The sequence below is a fragment of the Acomys minous genome (genome assembly GCF_964271855.1).
Source record: "Acomys minous genome assembly, chromosome: 2".
Classification (NCBI taxonomy): Eukaryota; Metazoa; Chordata; class Mammalia; order Rodentia; family Muridae; genus Acomys; species Acomys minous.
The window spans coordinates 132,475,756-132,495,285 of NC_140484.1; the positions used below are offsets into that span (position 1 = coordinate 132,475,756).

The following is a 19,530-nucleotide window of genomic DNA, read 5'->3' on the forward strand; positions in this document are numbered from 1 at the left end:
AGAGGAAAGAAAGCCAAGAGGGGAAGAAATTATTTCTATATGGGGGAGGGGGGGCGGAGAACATTTATTTTTTCCTCTGTATTCCTACTTCTATTGAATAGTTCTATGTATTTTAGGGTGTTTGTATTTTTAAAAATGGGGCTAAATGTTGGCCCAGCCTCTGACAACATTCTTACCTATTTTTCAGACCTTATGTTCTCCTTACCTCTATTCTGCCGTTTGCAGCCGAGCAAAAACAACTGCCTGCTGAGATGATTTGGCAGGTTGGAACCCACATTCGTTTCTCAGGTACACTACTGCTTTGAAAATTCGATTTGCCTTGCAGTTCCCTCTGTGTAAAGTGGGAACGGAATATATGTACCACCTACCTCGCAGGATGGATGAAATGACAGAAAACGACTCGTAAACTGCCAAGCACCATACAAGTTGTTCCTTACGACATTTCTTGTTTACATTAATGCAGGAGACCACCACAGTGCAACATAAGTGACAAGCAAAGGGAAGGCGTCAGGGAACCGCCTTGGGGTGGTGCTTTTCCCCTCTGAGCAAAGGGACAGCAACCCGTGTTCAGAGCAAAGGGGAAAAACTACAACTCCCGTGAGGCTTCACCCGCGCCAAATTCGGCTCCCAGGCTAGAAGGAGCCCGGAGGCGAAGAGGGTGGGGCCTGCGCGCGCCGGGGACTCTCCTGAGTGAGTGCCGTGGCGGGCTGCTTAAGGCGACTGGGACACCAGGCGGAGACACACGTGCGAGTGTGGGGCGGGTGACAAGGGAAAGCCAGCTGTGCTGCACCGTTGCCTCAGCGGACCGTAAACGCCGCTGCGGAGACGCCGGGCGCGCGCTCCCGGGGCTCGCGTCGCACGCCTCGGGCACTGGGAACGGCCAAGGCGGGTGGGGGCGGGGGCGGAGCCTAAGGCGGCGCGGGCGAAGGCGGCGACCCAGACATCTGGCACTGTTGTTGTTCTCTCGCCTCACGCCCGCCGCCTCAGTCAGTTCGAGCGTAGCTGGTCTGCTGGGAGGCGGGCGGCTGTCTCCGCCCTCTCTTCCCAGTTCTGAAGCTGCGGCCGGAGGTGGCGCTCACTGAACGCCCCGCGCTTGTTGGTCTCCGATGCCCTTCGGCAAGGTGGGGGCGTCTGGACCTTGGTGAGCAGCACACCTAGAGCGCCCGGACTCGGTTGTCTTCGCCCGCCCCTCGGGCCCTCAAGCCGGCGTGTCTGCCATGGCTGAGAACACAGATGGTGACCTCAACTCTAACCTGCTCCACGCCCCCTACCTCACCGGGGACCCCCAGCTAGACAAGGCCATCGAGCAGTGGCTGCGTTGGGACAAGGTGGGTACCTAATCATCCCGGCATCTGTTCCCTCTTCCTACCCACCCTCTCTCAGTCCGCTCTTTCCGGTACCCACCCAGGGCTCGGCAGGGAGGCTCCCAGGGAGATGGCTCAGGCCACCGCAGGGCTGGTGTTCCTCGGCGATGCCGCTCACCTTATGCAGGGGCTGCCTCCCTCAGGCGGGCTGGGCTGGGCGGGGACGTCTGCAGTAGGGCTACACCGCAGCCTGTCTTCCTCCCCTGTTACTCCCTCCCTTCCAGTGTGTATCACCTTTCGTTATTAAAAATACTTTCATCCTCATTATCTCCATCATTGTAAGTTAGACTCTGCATCCATTTCCTTCCCCGCCTTCTCCCTTTGCTTCCTTCTCTGCAGAACCTGAAAGCGGCTTCTGGTACATTTCTCGGACGTTACTAACCACTCTCTGCTTTGGTCTTTGGTGTTAGTGTGGCGTGTTTCCGCCCTCTGTCGCTGAATGATCGCTGGTTAGGCATTCGCTGGTCTGTTTCACTCTATTTTCTGGTATCGCCTTTTGCTATTGGAAATGACAAGGGCTGCCCTCTTTCATTCCTCTTTTGGCAGTTATTTTCTGGAAGTATCCTGTTCAAAGGTTTATGGTCATAGACATCTTGAATAGTCTAATTATCCTCCTAGAGTCTGCACCAGTACTTCTCAAATCATGACGTTCCAGCAGATTCATCTGGGAATCTTAAAAGGCAAATTTGACCAGCTATTTAGGAATTTCTTAGGAAATTCAGAATTGCTGTTGGCCTGGCCGTGCCATCTTTTCTGCTCTCTACCTCTCCTTGTGCAAGCATGTAGGGTGGATTGGTGAACGTTAGAATTAAAATGCACCCTTTTCACTGTCAGAGGACAAGATAATTGTTTGTTTTGTCAAGTGCAAATGATATAGCTGCTAAAACAGAGAAGGCAGCACATCTGAAACCGATTAATACCCAATTAAGAGATTTGTGTGGCAGTATGTGAGATTAATGTTATACAAAACCCACCTGATTAGCTTTCTGAAACAATTTATTTTAAATTTTTTCCCAGCCATTTTTGCATTCAAGAAGGGTGGCGGGGGACCCAATACTGAATGATCCAGGTCAGCCAGGAAATACCGGTGGTCAGAAAGATAGAGCTCTTCTTGCCCTCAGAAAGCCTTCAGTTAGTAGATAAGGAAACCCAACAAATCAGCAATTACAATAAAGTCTCTGGTCTTCCTGGGTCATATGTGTCTTACATGTTCTAATTATTCTTCTAGAGTCTGAACCAGTGTTTCTGGAACCTAAAAGTGTTAACAGATCATCTGAGAATCTTAAAAGGCAGTTTCTGACCAGACAGCTAGGGTGGGGCCTGGCCGCCAGCCTTAGTGAGCTTCCAGGTGATTGACACAAGCGGTGCTGATCTGTGGGCCATGCTACAAATAAGAGACTCTTTTCTCCTTCAGTATCAGCTTTGACTATGTTTTTCCTAAGAAATGTTGCAGTTGAGTGAATTAATACTTATTGCTTGTGTTATGCCCAAATACTGCTGAGATATACTGAAATGTTTAAGGACTGTAAAATGCATATAAAAATAATGTTACAGGAGCTGGAGAGATGGCTCAGCGATTGAGAGCACTGGCTGCTCTTCCAGAGGTCCTGAGTACAATTCCCAGTAACCACATGGTGGCTCACAACCATCTATAATGTGATCTAATGACTCTTCTGGCATAAAGGTGTACATGCAAAATAGAGCACTCATATACAATAAAAAATATTTTTAAAAAATAATAATGTTACAGCAGCAATACAGGAGGTTGCAGGCATTCAGGTCTTAATGGGAGTTCAAAAGTGAGAGTGATCTGTGGAGTGGGATGGTCAAAGAAGACTTTATGAGGACATGGAATGCACATAAAAAGAACAGGAAAGCCTACAGGAAGGAGAAAGATGAAATAAATGTAGACTGCAATGAACATAAAGAGGATAAAGCAAAGGCTCCCAAATAAAATACAGGGAACAAGTAAGAAGTGCCTTAACAGAAGAAAAGATTAAATAATTTTATTATATATTATTGATCTCTTAATGGAAGATAATGCTTTTATTTGAAAAACAAAGGTTAATCTACTGTAGATTGATACTTAAGTAAACTAGGCTAAGTCCTTGGCCACTAGAATTTAGAGTGAAGACTAAAGTTTAAGTATTTTATTACTATACATTGACAGTACATATAGTCCTGTCTTTTCTTTTCTCCAAGACAAGTTTGTTTTTTTTTCTGTGTAGCCTTGGCTGTCCTGGAACTTACTCTATAGACCAGGCTGACCTCGAACTCACCAAGATCCATTTGTCTCTGCCTCCTGAGTGCTGGGATTAAAGGCATGTGCCACCACTGCCCATCTGGCATACATATAGTCATTTAATACAGACATTCTGAGCTCAACTCCTGATTAATACCAATTAAGGAACCCCGATGATACTGCTAATTTCTTGAATATTGATGAGGCATGTAATATGTAATAAGTTGGTCTCAGGGTACTCTGCTGTTTGCCAGCATTACTAAGCTGTCGTGGCTTGTTATACATTGAAAAGTCTTCATGAAAAAAAAAAAAAGATGTTGTTTGTGTTGAACTTTCTCAATTAGTTAATATTCAGATTTGCTAAGATGGAGAAGAAAGACTGAGAGTCAGAAAGATGGAAAATTGAATGTGTGTAATTAATATATTTGTGTCTGCTGGAGCTTAGGGTACATGGAAAAATCTTTGCAAAGGTATGTGAAAACCAGATTGTAGATGAGCTTTAGTGGCCTTTAGCAAGTAAGAGTGTATGTTAAGTGCTAACAACAACAACAACAACAACAACAACAAAAAATAGTGCGAGAAGATTGTCCTCGCATAGTGGCTCTTGCCTATAATCTCAGCACTTGGGAGGCTGACACATTAGAAGCAATTAGAGTTTGAGGCCAGCCTGGGCTACATAGTGAGTTCCATGCCAACCTAAACAGGGTGAGACTCTTGATTTTATTTTGTTTGTTTTAATCAGATTTTCTGGGGCTGGGGTACGCTTGTGTAGCTGTGGTAGGGCAACTTTCTGTAGGCAGATTTACCAGACTTTGATCCGACCTCCTACTTGCGTCCAGACTTTGGTTTGGTATGTTAGCTTCCCCGGTCTCAAAATGACGTCATCAACTCAAGGTCATAGAAACTGATGACTGACTGAAGAATACTGTTTCATTAACTTGCAGCTTTTTATATAGATGCAATAGCCAAGAGGATTTGTTTCTAATTTAATCATTTGGTAGATAGACCACAGGGAAAGCCAAATAATCCAAAGAGTTTGAATGATCATGAAGCCAAATTACGGGAAGTCAGACATAGCATTTAACAGCATCAGCTTGTAACAAGTAAATGCATCCATTTCTGTGTGGGCCTATGCTACTACTATAACCGCACAAGTCCAGGGGTCAAAGAATTCCTCAGCTTTGCACAGAGAACTCCGCCACCAATATGCTCTTCTCTGCTCTAGGGTAAGGCTCGGATCTCCTTTCTGTTTCTTTCATTTGGGGCTTTCATGCATTGCCAAGTTACAGGCAAGCAGTCCTGGCCTAAAAGCCAGGTTCTTTAGCATCACAACTGTCTGTTGATTTTGTTCCAGTGTGAACTTTAACTCCCTGTAAGCAATTATATATCTAAGATGTTAATTAAGTGCTGGTAAAGCATGGGTGGGTAGGGAGGAGCCCCGGGACAGCGGGCAGATCTGCTCTGCTGATTGCTACGGCAACAGCAAAGGTCCTGTATGCTAACAACAATGAGGAGGCAGGAATTTGCCATGGCAATTTAAGAAATAATAAGTAAAACATTTTGGTCTCAGAATGTAGATCTGTATTAAAAAGGAGTAGAATATGAAGTTGAAGATGGATTAGGCTCATAAAGAGCCTGGAAAATGAAATAAAAGGTATCAGTCTAAGCCAGTGATTTTTTTTTCAGACATTTAATAAAAAGGCTATGAATTAATTGCCCGTGCCTCCTTTATTAGTCAGTCTTACATTGCTATTGTAAGTACCTGAGCCTGGGTAATGTGCTTACTGTAGCAGGGAGGGGCCTAGAGACTCTGGCTAGCTTCAGGGACTGTTTTTTAATTTTGTACTCTGCTGCTTTAGGGTCTCCCCTGGAGGCTGCAGTGTGTGAGTCTTGGGGAAACTTACACAAGAGGTGGTACAGTGATTGGGGTTTGGGCTTCTATGCTTTGTTCCACGATGCTTTCTGCCTTCTTAGTGACTAGTGAAGTTGGGAGTTAATACTGAGGCTGCTGCCCTCTGGTGTTGGGAGTTAATAGAAAGTGATTTATTCTGGTGCAAAGGAGGCAGAGATTCAGCATGAGCTGTTGTCAACAGTCCTGTCCTGTATAGGATCATTTCCACTAAATAATTGAACAAGCACTTGTTTTAGTTACTTAGTGACAAGATATGTGAGAGAAAGAACTTAAGGGAGGCAGTTCTTATTTTGATGTTTCTCTGAGGGTTATGGTTCATCAGGACAAGGAAGGCATGGCAGCAGGAACATGAGGCAACTGGCACATTATGATGCACCAGGAAACAGAGATGGATGCTAGTGCTTAACTTGCCTCTTCCTTTTTAGTTTTAGACTCCAGCCTGTGGAACGATGCCCACATTCAGAGTGCAGGGTCTTCCCATCCTAGTTAAATCTCTCAGGAAATGTCCTTGCTGACATAAACTAAAGGTGTGTTTCCCAGCTGACCCCAAACCCCATCAAGCTGACAAGTTAGACAGCACAGTACTGTATCTTACCAAAGTATGAAATGGTCATATTTTAATGCCCCAAATAGTAAAAATACCATAATATTGCAAATGAACAGTATTTTCTCAGACAAAAAAGCATTTTAGCTTTTAGCTAACCAGAGCTTATCTTGTTGGAAAATCTCTTTGATGTAAGTGGTTTTCTGTTGCAGAGTTTTCTCATGTCATTATTCTCTTTGAAATATTTCGTTTTTATGCAGTAAAAAAAAAAATTAAAACTTTGAATGCCCATTGTGTTAGTTTTACATCACTATAACAAATTACAAAAATGCTCATCTCATAAAGAAAAAGGGATTTACTTGGGCTCACAGTTTTGGAGATCTAGTTTCCAATTAGCTGGCCTTGCTTCTTTGGGCCTGTGTCAAGGCAGCAGGTGGAGCAAAGTTGCTTACCTCATAGGCAAGAAGCAAAAGAGAGAGGGGTCAGAATCCCTCTTTAAGGGAAAACCTCAGTGACCCAAAGACCTCTCACCAGGCTCCACCTCTTAAAGTTTGTACAGCCTCTCAAAAGAGTCACATTGGAGACCAAGCCTTGAACACACAGACCTTTGGACGGCATTCAAGTTCTATACTTTCAATACCCATCAATAAGGTAGTTGGCTAAATTTGACACTCTAAAGTGAAAATAGCACAAATTTATATCTATTAAAAGGACCTCTGCAGAAAGGTATAAATACATTGGTATATATATATATATATATATATATATATATATATATATATATATATATATATTACTTTGTTGTACCAAAGACTTTTAATGTGAGGTCTGTGGTAGTTGTAATTTTGTGATGATACATTATTATATTGTAGTGTTGTATAGTATGACTTTATATACTTGTTTTAGTTGACTAAATTGAACCCTTAAAAGAACAGAATTGACTGTTAGTTATGTAAGTGTAAAGTATATCTCAGTAAGCCCAACTTTTAAAAAAAAGTATACATAAAATTTCTGAAACTAATATTGAAACATGGATAAATCCAGGTGGATAGTGTTTTGCCTTATTACATATGAGTTTGTGGTAAAAAAAAAAATGCCTGGTAGTGTTCTTACTTTCTCTTTATGAAACATTTGAAAAGTAAAACAATGTTAAAGAGTCAGTACTTAGAAAACACCTGTGTTCTTAGTGGCTTTATAGCATGGCTATTTTCATGGCATGCAAATTACCAAGATAGAGTGCTCAGAGTGCAGCTCAGTGCAGAGCCCATTAGTTTAGCATGCACAGGACACAGATTCAGTCCAAGGGCCAACAGTGGACTCATGTTTACCTGGATTGTGGAACACTATTAGCCTTCTTATTTAAAATTTTTCTTTACAATTTTGTAAATGTTCTTTGATATTTGGGGAGATAAGATCAGATCACTTATTAGGCATAAATATGAATAAAATTTTTGTACAGATTACCGCTGTAGCAACTCTCGTAAAGTATGGGATAACTACTTACAGAGCATGAGTAAAACCATACGGGCTTTCTATGTCCGCCCCAGCTCTGAATAATGGCACAGAGACTTACATTAATTTTAATAGCTTTAAGCCTTAGCTTTCTCTTTTTCTCAACCAGCTCTTATAACCTGTGTTTAATCCGTGTTCTGCCACGTGGTCCTTTACCTCTCCAACTTCCTCCCTGTCTCGTAGGCGAATCTTTTTGTGCCGCTTTCTTTCCCAGCGTTCCTAATTCTCTGGAAGTCCTGTCTGTTCTCTCCTACCTTTGCTACAGGTCTTCATTCAAGCAATTAGAAGGTGATGGAGAACAGTGTTTGCAAAACATCAAGACAGGTGATGCTTAACAATACCAAAGGCTGGTCTGTCCTCAGCGCTCTGCTGGTACAGAAATCAGCATTTGAATATATAAAGACAACCTTTACACAGCACAGCAACACATGATAAGGCTGTATTTGCTATAATTTACTATTGATTTGTGTTTTGTGAAGAAATTATAACTTCTGAAAATCTTGTATGCTATTTAGAGTTCAGATAATAGGCACTATTTTCAAAAATTATGTATGATCCTTTTACATTAGACATGTAATATTTTGTTTTGACTTGTTTTCTGACATTGAGATAATTTAAAATTATTTTTTTTATAAAAGGAATTGGATTACATTTAAGTTAACAACAATAAAATTTTAAGTAAAGACATTCAGAGAAACGCCTCCTCTTCCTAGGTATGTACTGAAGGAAGAGCGGAGAATAGGAGCAGAGGACTCTAAAATGCATCTGTAATTTGTCATTTTAAAAATCTGATTTAAATTTAACAGGCTCTTATCATTCAATGAGATAGAAACCATTTAGCATTTCCTGTCTTCTTTTAAAAGCAGAGAGAAATAAATTTGTAATTAAAGTTTCCTAAAAAGGTCTGTGAGAATCTTAACTACAAGTTTGATAACCACCTGAGTCCCTAGGCCACCGCCACAGCTCAGTCTTCTTCATCATAAGCCCACACCTCAGCCTAGAATCAACACTAAATCTAACACTAAATCAAGTGTGATTCCAGCTAGCTCAAGGTTAGAGAACGGAGGTTGGATCCTAAAGGGCACAGCAGTCAAGCCTATTTTAGATTTAAGTACTGGCTGTACTCTGAACCTCAGTTTGTATATAGGTTAAAAAGAGAATTTTTAAAAATGAGAGTAACTACCTCGAACAACCCTTGGGTGGTTTAAAACTTGGAAAATTAGCACTGAGGGTTTTGGTTATTTTGTTGTTTTTGTTTGTTTGTTTGTTTTATCTATTTCTCTTCTAAGATGGCTCCTCTTCTTATGTCATTGAGCGATAATATAAGCTGCATAAAGTCCTTGAATGCTAACACTAGCATTTGAATATCTTGGTATTGGCCACTCTTGGTTATCTTGGTTGTAGACTGTATTGCTGCCAGTCAGCTGAGGGTTATTTTGTTTCAGATGGAAACCATGAATAGGCAACGTGTGATTAGTTCCCTTAATGCTAGCAACCCTGAGCTAGAGTGTTGCTACCCTTGGATCATTTGCTCTCAGGGTGATAGCTCTAGACTCTTAAGTGCTACTAGCCCAGAACCCAGCAGTTGGTGCCTTAACTTTGAACTTCCTGCAGTGGCATTCTCAGTGCCCCAGTGCTTAGCTCCGTTGCATCCAGAGCCAGTAACTGTACAACTTTTCTAGAGTTTGGGTCTTGCCGTTCTTCTCCAAGCAGGTTCTTCACAGTCCTTGACCTGCAGTCTTAGCTCTTCACTGTCTCTTGCTTTCATAGCGCGTCTGTAGTCACAGCCTCAGCTCTCAAAACTCTTGGGATTTGTTCAGGCACCTTCTAGTTGTTGCTCTGAGTATGTCTGGGACTGAGAGCCCAAGCGTTGTCTGCTTTTCCTATTACAAGCTCAGCCTGTGGTTCAGATCACAAGCAGGCAGCACTAGTCAGGTGAGGCTTTATTGGAGCCAGAGCCAAAGTAGCAGTGGGTATGAATGAGAGGAGCATCGCTTATCCTGTGCCATTCACAAGTGTGCAGGCCTTACCTGCCATGGGGGCGCTTTCATACGAAATTTAAGACATCTGGAAGGAGGTGGGACAACTACGGGTAAGGTTATGTAAAGTGACTGTAGAAACTTATCTAAAGCCATTATGGCTGAAAGGAAGTCTCCTAAAGAAAAAGCCTCAGTTATGGTAGCTGCCATGCAGTATCAGTGGTTCCTGCTTTTAGAATGATGTCTATTTGAGGCATCTGTGACTGGTTGGGAGTCTCCCTGAGCAGCCTTGAAGTTTGTAGAGCATACAGGTGTATGTCTGTAATCCCAGCATTTGGGAGAAAGGGGTATGAGGATCAGGAGTTGAAGGCCATCCTCAACTGTGTAGCAAGTCTGAGACTAGGCTGAGCTAATCAGATACGTGACTGGACTTTACTTGGCCTTATAGGAAGCTAATGGTACATGATTTTTTTTTATGCTATTTAAAATTCGTTTTGCTGAAAATACAGAAATGTGATTAGCTTTTATTGATCATATATTCAAAAGCCCAACACTAATCCCAAAATTTCTGCAGTTATATGTGTGATAAATAATTTCATCTTAAAAATACGCTATTTTTATATTTTTGGTTGTGAGCCTGGCCTTTAACGGCTCAGCCATCTCTCTAGCCCCAAAATATGCTATTTTTAATATACTTTGTGTCTTTTTTTTTCTTTATACCTTAATTAACTAAGGCTGGTTTTGTTTGCTTGTTTTTTCTTTTCTGTTTTTAATTATAGCCATCCATTATAGAACCAGGAAGTTCCTTTCTTTCTATTCTTTGTAGTCTAAGAAACATGTAATATATGTACATAGACAAAAACATTTCATTGGCTCCATATTTACTGTGATATGGTATTACGTTATGAGAAATACATCTGTTTTTGTCATGGGTTCTTAGCACAGTGTTCCTAAAACCTTTGGAATTTCCTGAGTTATTGAAGTGCCCTGTATTATTCATAACAACTCCCTTTGATTACATCTGAGTTTATGATCAGGACAGCCTTAGAATAGACTGGTGACCAGAATGACCAGTGGACCTTTCTGCCTCTCACTAACTGCGGACCTCTGGTGAAGGAAGGTCAGGGGGCTAAAAATTGGGCTCTTGAACCGCTGAATTCAGTGTGCTGGGAGGACTACTAGCTAGAGAAGGGGTGCCTCATTCTCCTCCCCCACATCTTGCCTCACTCATCCTTTTCTCCAGTTGATTGTTCCTGAGTTGTATTCTTATAATAAGCTAGTAAACTATTCTCTTGAGTTTTATGAGGCATTCTAGAAAAGTTTGGAGCATGAGGAGCTGGTCATGAGAACTCCCTCTTGTGGTTCTGTAGTCCTTTGTTTAGAAGTGTGAATAGCACAGAATTTGCATTGGCATTACAAAGTGGGGGCAGTACTATGGACTAAACCCTTTAACCTTTTAAAATTTTGATTTATTTTTTTATTAAATATTTTTTATATTTTAAATCCTTTAACCTTTAAGATCTGATCTGATGCAGGAGAGGTAGTGGCAGAATTAAATTAAGTCATGTATACTCAGTTTATAACCAGAGAAGTGGAAAATTGATTGTGGTTGGGAAAGACACTAAACCAGCTCAGGCAGTCCCTCACAAACTAAACTTCTACCTGACCCAGTTCACCAATTAAAGAGACAAATGATGCTGGAAAACAGAGATTTAGTCAATTCATGTTGTTTTAGTTGCTTTTCTATAGCTGTGGTAAACATCATGACCAAAGTAACTTTTAAAAGAAAGTGTTTAATTTGGGGTCAACGTACAAAAGGAACAGATAAAATCAAGGAACTAATAGCTCTAGGTTTAAGTATGTGAAGAATTATGCGTAAGGAAAAATAAGCATAATGAAGCACTCTGGTCAGGGTGTGGTCAGGTAGTTTGTAGCAAAAGCAGCTTCTAAGTGTCTGTTATAACACCATATATTTGCTATCTGAAGAAAAAATCCACAAAAATTTTTACATAATGAGTGATTTTATTTTGTCTTTAAGGTCATTAGTTTATATTTTAAGTTTTTCACGAGTTGTGAGTTAGAACAAGTAGACAGCTAACTTCATAATGCTGTCATAAACCCATTATTTGATTAAGAATCTCAGTAAACAAATGCTTCTAGATTTTTATCCCTTATGTTTAATATTTAAATGAATGTTAAAACTGTACATTAAAAAAAAAAACGAGCTACGTATAGTCAAAGATCTGCGATTCTATAAGTGGTCCTACCTGAGTATAGAAATTTTGAAACTGGTCACACTGAACATGAATTTCATTTCTGTAATCCAAACTTTCATGATAGAGCTTAGTACTCCGCTGTCTTTGCAGTCAGGTCATAGTGTTCATCTGCAAAAGGAAGTTGTATTTCACCATGATCAGAGTTAGCAGTACTCATTGGGATATTGGAGGGCTGCTCACTTCTATAAACTAACGTTACCTTCATTGTTTAGGATTAAAGGTGTGTACTAAGGACTTGTCTGAATTCCAGCAAGCATAGCCAAAACTGCTTGTAGACAGAGACAAGAGGATCAGTTGAACTCAGAAGTTTTTGGTATCAGCCTAAGGAGCACAGTGAAACTCTGGTCTCAAACAAGAAAAGAAAAGAAAACTCATTTTATTTAGTCCACATTTTTCCTTTCAAATCATCTTTTAAATTTATTCATACAATTTTTTTCATGAAGAATATAATTCTAACTTAACCCAGAATGTAATATTTTACTTGGTAAAGCACCATTTTTCATTGAACATCTTAAAAATACTTCTTATTTAAAACCCCCAAAAAACCTATTTTGATATTAGGCCTGGTGGTTAAGACCTGTACTCTCAGGTACTTAGGAGGCTGAGACAGAGGAGCTGAAGTTCACGGCCAGCTAGGACACTCTAGTGGGATCCTCCTTAAAATAAAAGATTTTAAGGAGGGACAGGTGGAGCTTAATAGTAGAAAATTTGGTTTAATCCCTAGTACTGGTACCCAACTCCCAAAAAAAACTATGAGCAATAACCCTAACTTATTAATACTGAACACATCATTTAATAATAGCTTTTAATTAGGCTTCCCCCATTTCTCTTATTTTTTTAAAATGTTTTATTAGTTCTTTGAAGTTCATGACATTGTGAAAATTAGCCAATAGGGATGAAGCTTCCATCTCAATACTAGCTTTATTTCTCCATATTCTATGACTCAAATATGTCTTCAGTAATAAAGTCTATAAATAAATCAAGGACTAGGGCTTAAACAAGAGCAGTGATAATAGCCTATAATGTTTTGGGGTCTGTTAAGACTTCAGTGGCCAACAACTCTAAATGTAACCCATTCCTGGCACTGGACTTTAAAAGGTTTATAAACTGGCAAAAATTGAATTTAGGGTCTAGTACTGCTACATACGTATGATAGTTCAAAGGGTTGCCAAGTAATTTCTCATGGATTCAGTGTCAGCACTAACACAGACTAAATCCCAGACCTGAGTCATTCGAGTAGCCTGAAAATTGGGCTAAAATGAACTTAGATTGCTGTTGATTTCAGATGTCCAAGAAAAGAAAAATCTATATAGGGGGAAGTGCATTTATCTTTGTTCTTGTTGTTTTAAGAAAGGACCTTAGGTAGCCCAGGGTAGCCTTAAACTTACTCTGTAGCCAAAATTGACCTTGAATTGCTGACCATTCTGCCTTCAGTCTCTCATGTGCTTGGACTGCAGCTGCAGGGCTTGGCTTCAGTAGCAAATACCTTCATTGCAGGCCTCAATTTGTTCCTATTAATAACATTGCAAATATAATATCCAGTGTAGAGTCAACCAGACCCATAAAGAAACAGGTCAACATAAAGAATCACCCACAGGAACAAATGTGCTATAAACTGACTTGTAGAGGTGCTTTATGCTAGATTATGATATACAGGCTTAAAAATAATAACTGTTATTGCCAAATCTAAGAGGTCAAAAAGAGAAAATTGAAAGTTAGGCAGAGAAGTGAAAATAATGCAGATGCTTATATTTTTTTAATGTAAGGTCTGATTTTGAAATAATATAGAAAATAATACCAAAACTAAGGCTTCAGTGAACAGATTTAGTAAAATTCAGAGTTAAAGAGACTATTAGTAACCTGCAAGATAGGGCAGCTGCACGTATTCAGGATGAAGCATGTAGCAATAGGATGACATGACTAAAGAGAAAGTATGGGTTTCAGGTCTGAGACAAGAACAGAGCGAAAAGTTCTCAGATCCATTTGAAGTCACCCAAGGAGAGGAAAGAGAATAGACCGGCAGCGGTTTGTAGCAGGGAGACTTCTTAAACTGATGCATAGCACCAGTCTATGGATTAACTCTGGTATTGGTGTATTTTCTAAGCTTCTCTCTAATTATACCTAATTATGTTACACTAAACAAGGGGGAAAGAAGAATAAGACCATCAATAAAGCACAGTTATATTTTAGTTGTATTTCATGCATATATGTATATCTATTTTACAAATCTGGAGTCATTACATGTATGATTTACAAACATTCCTAAGATGTCCTGAGTGTCTCATATATCATTAAAATTTAATAAGAGTTTGGATATGATATTTGAATGTACTATTGTGCTTTTTATTTATGTGTGTGCATATGTATGCTTGTTGACATTTATTAGTACATGTGTATTTTTGGATGTTATGGATACATCTGAGTTTGGTGGCCAGACGATGACCTTAAGCATTGTCTTCAGTAATGTTATCCACTACCTATGAATCAGGGTCTCCTGCTGCCCTGTCAGGCTGGCTGGTTGCCCATTGAGCCCCAGGTAGCCTCCTGTCTCCCTCCCATTACGAAGATTAAAAGTGCATGCTAGCAAGACCAGCTTTTTGCACTGATGCCTGGGATCAAACGCAGCTCCTGGTGCTTGGGAGGAAAGCACTTTACCAACTGAGCCATGTCCCTAGCCCCTTGTCTTACACTTTTTATTTAACCAAGTTAGCACTATTTTAGTGAGTATCCTTATAACCAAATCTTTGGTGTGTTTGCTTTTGTTTTGTATGGTTTTTGAGACAGTCACATGTAGACTAAGCTGGCCCTGAACCAGACCAGCTATGCCACTGAGGACACATAACTCTTACATACATCCCTGATTAATCATACTTCTCTCTAGGGATAAGTTTCTAGAAATAGAACAACTTGATCAAAACTGGTAAAGGCTAAGTATCCTTTACCCCATGGGATAAGCAGTATTTTAGATATGTTATTCCTTTTTAAAAATTAATTTATTTATTCATTTTACGTACTGACTGTAGCCCCCTCTTTCCTCTCCTCCTGGTTCCATCCTCCCTGCCTCTTCCTCCAACCCCCCCCCACCCCCCATTTCTCAGAAAAGGGAATTCCCCCCTCCACGGGAGGCAACCCCACCAACGGAAGTGATCAAAAAGCAGGCAACAGTTTGGGGTTTTATAGGCACTTTGTGCAAGTTGTATCTTTCAAAAATAGCTGGGGCTATTTACTTGCATTATCTCACATTCTTTGTATCTCTGATGACTTTGACAAGCCTCAGTTGAAAGTCAGGATCTATGTTCTCTCAGAACCTGGGTGAGTCTTTGTCACAGTCTCAAGAAATAACAGGAGCAGTGGGAGTTGCTTGCCTTCCAGGCCTAGGCTGGGAAAGATAGTGCAGCTGCTCCCTGGCTGGCTTGCTCTTAGGACACTTACCCTTAGAACCCAGCATGGTGAGGAAGCCCAGGCTCAGGAGTGTCTTCTGCAGATGCTCCATCTGACAGCCTATCCTAGCCACCAGCCATCACTGCCAGATACACGGCAGGCGAGCCTGGAGTTGTCTCGGTAGCCAGATCTTTTGTCTTTCAACAGAGACCTCAAACATTTCCTGCCCACAGAAACTGTGAAAGTGGTAAGTGATTATTGATTTAGGCCTTTACATTGGAAAGATTGATTTTCCAGCCAAAGTAAATTCCTTCCTCCATAGCACTGTTCTTTAAAACTCTTAAAATTAAATCAAGAAATCATTTTCATCTAAAAATTAAAATCAGATGAACATGGTATCTTGATTTAATTGCATTTTCTGAGTTACTGTAAAGAGACAGTCGAGCAGGGAGAAAGTGGCTGGTGTGAGAGTGGCTATCATTCCAAACTCAGAAAACCTAATACTGAAATCATTATCCTTCCACTTCCAGCGTATTCCCCCGCCTCCGCCAACATTCCGTTCATACTCACTTTCCCTCTACCAGGTCAGACATTGCTTCCTTCAGCTTTAAAACTCAGACTAAATACTGATATGTCACCCAGTGCCTATGCTTAGTCTGTGGAAACTGCCCTTTTACTTGTCTTTCTACCTCACTACATATTAAGCTTTGTAAGGTCCTCTTACTTCCAATGGTATCTTCTATGTGTAGCACATAGTATGTGTGTGGTAAATAAGTATTTTCACTTAGTTTTAACCATCTTACTATTTCATGTGTGTGGGTGTTTTGCCTGCATATATGTCTATGTACCACAAGCAACCCTAATGTCCAAGAAGGTCAGAAGAGGATATCGTGTCCCCTGGAACTGGAGGTGTGAACGACCTTGTGGATGCTGGGAATCAAATCTGGGCCCTCTGCAAGAGCAGCCAGTGCTCTTAACCACCGAGCCATCTCTCTAGCCCTGTTCCTGTTTTTCATACTGCTGGTGATCAAATTTGGGGTGTGTATGTACACTAAGCAGGCACTCTGCCAGTGAGCTACATCCCCAGGAAGGCTTTAAAATACAATAAATGACGTTTTTAACTTTTCACACTAATCTTTCCCTACCCAATATTATGCTTAAGTGGTAACAAAGTTGTTTTTTAAAACTTACTTTTCAGTCTTGGTCTAGTTAACATTTTCATTTCCTGGATTTCATTTTTCCCAGTAAATGATTTTTCAAGTAAATTTTGTTTTATATGATGACTATAGCCATCCAAGCTTTGTATCTAGGACAATTTAGTAATGCTAATTTGAGCAGTTTTTTTTTAAAGATAGGGGAATTAAATTTAGAATTATACACAGATTCTTTACGTGGGGAAACACTTCTTTCACAGGATTATATTTGGGGCCACTTCTCTGGGAATCCTGGGTGTGGACCTGGCCAGTGTTTTTTGTAAAGCTTGCTTCAGTTGGGGGAAACATGACTGTTTTGAAGCTAATAAGCAGTCATGTGACTGGATCCCTGCTCTTCTCCAGGGCTCTGGAAATGGATCTCTAAGCTGGCTGACCCTCACAAGTAAATGTCAGCCGTGTTCACCCTTCAGGTTTTCAGACTGCAGCTTCTGTTTCAACTTCTCTCTAGACATAAACTTTGAAAATTCCTTGTTATTTTATTGACCTGGTATTTGTTGTTCAAACACAAATCTCTGACAGAGATATTTAAGGATAGCATTTAAAGTTTTATAATTTTAGACATCCTGAATTATAAAGGGGTTTTGTACATAGGCTCCCTTTAATGATAACAATTTCAAGACTTGGGATTGTTAATTGATGCTGTGTTCTCCAGTATCTTTTCTAATCTTCTAAATGACACAGTGCATGGTTTAGGTTGTTCTCAAACTCTTAGATCTAATACTCAAATATCCTTAAGTAGATTTAAGTGACCAAATACCTGACAAGAAGACTTTTATTTTGTCTTACAGTTTGAGGCAATCACACCTCTCATGGTAGAGAAGGCATGGCAGCAGGTGAAGGATTGTATTGTATCCACAAACAGGAAGGGGAGGGGGTGGGGGGGAGGTGCTCAGCTTCTTTCTCCTTTTTAGGGCTTCAACCCATGGGATTCTGCAGTCTACATCCGGCTAGGTATTTCCACAAGTAAACCTTCCTGAGCCCCCTCTTAGATACAGCCAGAGGTGTGCTTCCATAATGATTCTAAGGTCAATCAGGTTTGCAGTAAGTATTATCCATCACAGGTGTGGAACAAGACTTACAGGTAAACCCAGGGACAAACTTGTTTACTTTATTTAATGTACTTTATATCCATTTATATTTATTACATATGAACAGTGCAAAAAGCCCTAATTATGGTCATAATAGGTTCAGAAAAGCTTAGACAAGTTCAAATGGCTTTTCATATGTAAGTGAATATAAATACCTTCATTTGTTGGCAGAGTTGATATGAGCTTTCTTCATACCTATGCAAGTTTGTTAAGTTACATGTTAAAATAAACACTTCCATGCACTTAAACTATCTTGGAAGAGCCTCTCCCTCCCCCCCCCAGTGGTATAGCAACTAGTAAGGTGCCTATGCTGCAGGAAACAAATCCTCACTTATGTACCTATAAGGAAGGAGTCCTAATGAAACTCATTGTGTCACCAAAAGTAAATTAAAAACATAAGTGTAGACTGAAAGTAGGAGACAGGCTGAAGGATCAGTGCGAGTAGAATAGAGGGGTGAGAGTAATGGGGGTGAGGGGAGAATACTGTGGAAATATGTGCATGCATGAAAATGTCATAGTGATATGCATTATATAATTAATATATGCTAATAAAACATAGAAAACTAATACCTACAAAAGATCACTTTCTTCATATTTGCATTTGGACCTAAAGGTTCTACAAGTATTATATAAATAATCCCTTCCTTTTCTTCATTTTAGCCATATAAAGATGCAACAATCAAACTGGGGATGGTGGTAAATGACTTTAATCCCAGCACTTGGGAGGCAGAGGCGAGTGGATCTCTGTGAATTCAAGGCCAGTCTGATTGATCTGCATAGTGAGCTTTAGGCCAATCAGAGCTACACGATGAGACTCTGTTTTAAAACAAACAACCCCCGCACCCCCGAGGGTATGCTTGTGCTTAACAGTTGCCAGGGGGGAGAGTCTTCTTAGTGTGGTTCCTAGAACTTGCCTGTGCTCCTATAAGTAACCCAAGTTAAAGTCATCAACCTGGACGTGGGTGGAATCATTTCTTTGGTCTACCATTTCTCTCCCTATCTGGGCTGAATAGAAATAGACTTCTCAGGAAATGATGCAATAAGGGCAGTTTGTGAGATGAAAAATACTCATATAAACTCACAATAATAGACTCACCCATTATGAATACAAAACTAGTATTGGTAATAAAAGATAGGTTCTATATAAATGAGATATCCAGACAGTCAGGACTACAAAACATAAATATCACTTTCTCATCTCAGTTTCCACTTCTGATATTCCCTTCAGAGAAAATGGGTATTTTTAATCTTTTCTCTTTTTTTGGATGGAATATGTCTGCATGGTATACATGTAAGCTTCTAATTAAAATACTTTATTATGTTTCTGCCTGCCTTTTCATTTTCATTTATTATATCTGAGATATACATGGAAGTTATATTTTAAAATAATTTACCTGTATTACTTTGGGTCCTTATTACATTTATTGACATCATGGTTATTGGAAAATTTTTCAGCAACAAAACACAATTTCAAGCCCTGGTGGTGGTGGTGGTACACACTTTTAATCCCTGCACTTGTGAGGCAGAGGCAGAGGCAGGCAGATCTCTGAATTCAAGGACAGCCTGGACAGCCAAGGCTACCCAGAAAAACTATTTCAATTTCATTATCTGAAAAATAGAAACTATTTATGACTACATAGCTTTTAAGTTTTTTCCAAGTTTGTAACACCATGTGATTTTGTATCTAGCTATTAAGTAATAGAGACCTCAGAATTTAAAATAGACCTTAGGGCAGGAAAAATGGCTCAGCAGTTAAGAGCACTGTCTGCTCTTCCAAAGGTCCTGAGTTCAATTCCCAGCAACCACATGGTGGCTCATAACCATCTGTAATGAAATCTGGTGCCCTCTTCTGGCATGCAGGCAAAATACTGCATATGTAATAAGTAAATAAATCTTTAAAAAATTAAAATAGACCTTTAATGCCTATTACCATAATTATTTAATTTTCGCATACAGCTTTACTGTGTTTAATACATCATGATTCCTTATCGATTTTTCTTTTCCTCAAACTTAACAGC

General features: G+C 40.1%; 1 protein-coding gene across 2 annotated transcripts in view; it reads left to right on the forward strand.

The window, feature by feature from the left end:
• Positions 1 to 685: 685 nt before the first annotated feature.
• PGM2L1 (phosphoglucomutase 2 like 1) overlaps positions 686 to 19,530 on the forward strand; it is a 45,841-nt gene continuing 26,996 nt past the window's right edge. The window contains exon 1 of one of the 2 annotated variants that reach the window (XM_084772003.1): positions 686 to 1,328. In XM_084772003.1, the coding sequence (XP_084628129.1) occupies positions 1,218 to 1,328 (111 nt within the window). In that variant the 5' untranslated portion in view covers positions 686 to 1,217. The remainder of the gene's footprint in view (positions 1,329 to 19,530) is intronic. The other variant, XM_084772002.1, reaches the window with a different exon arrangement.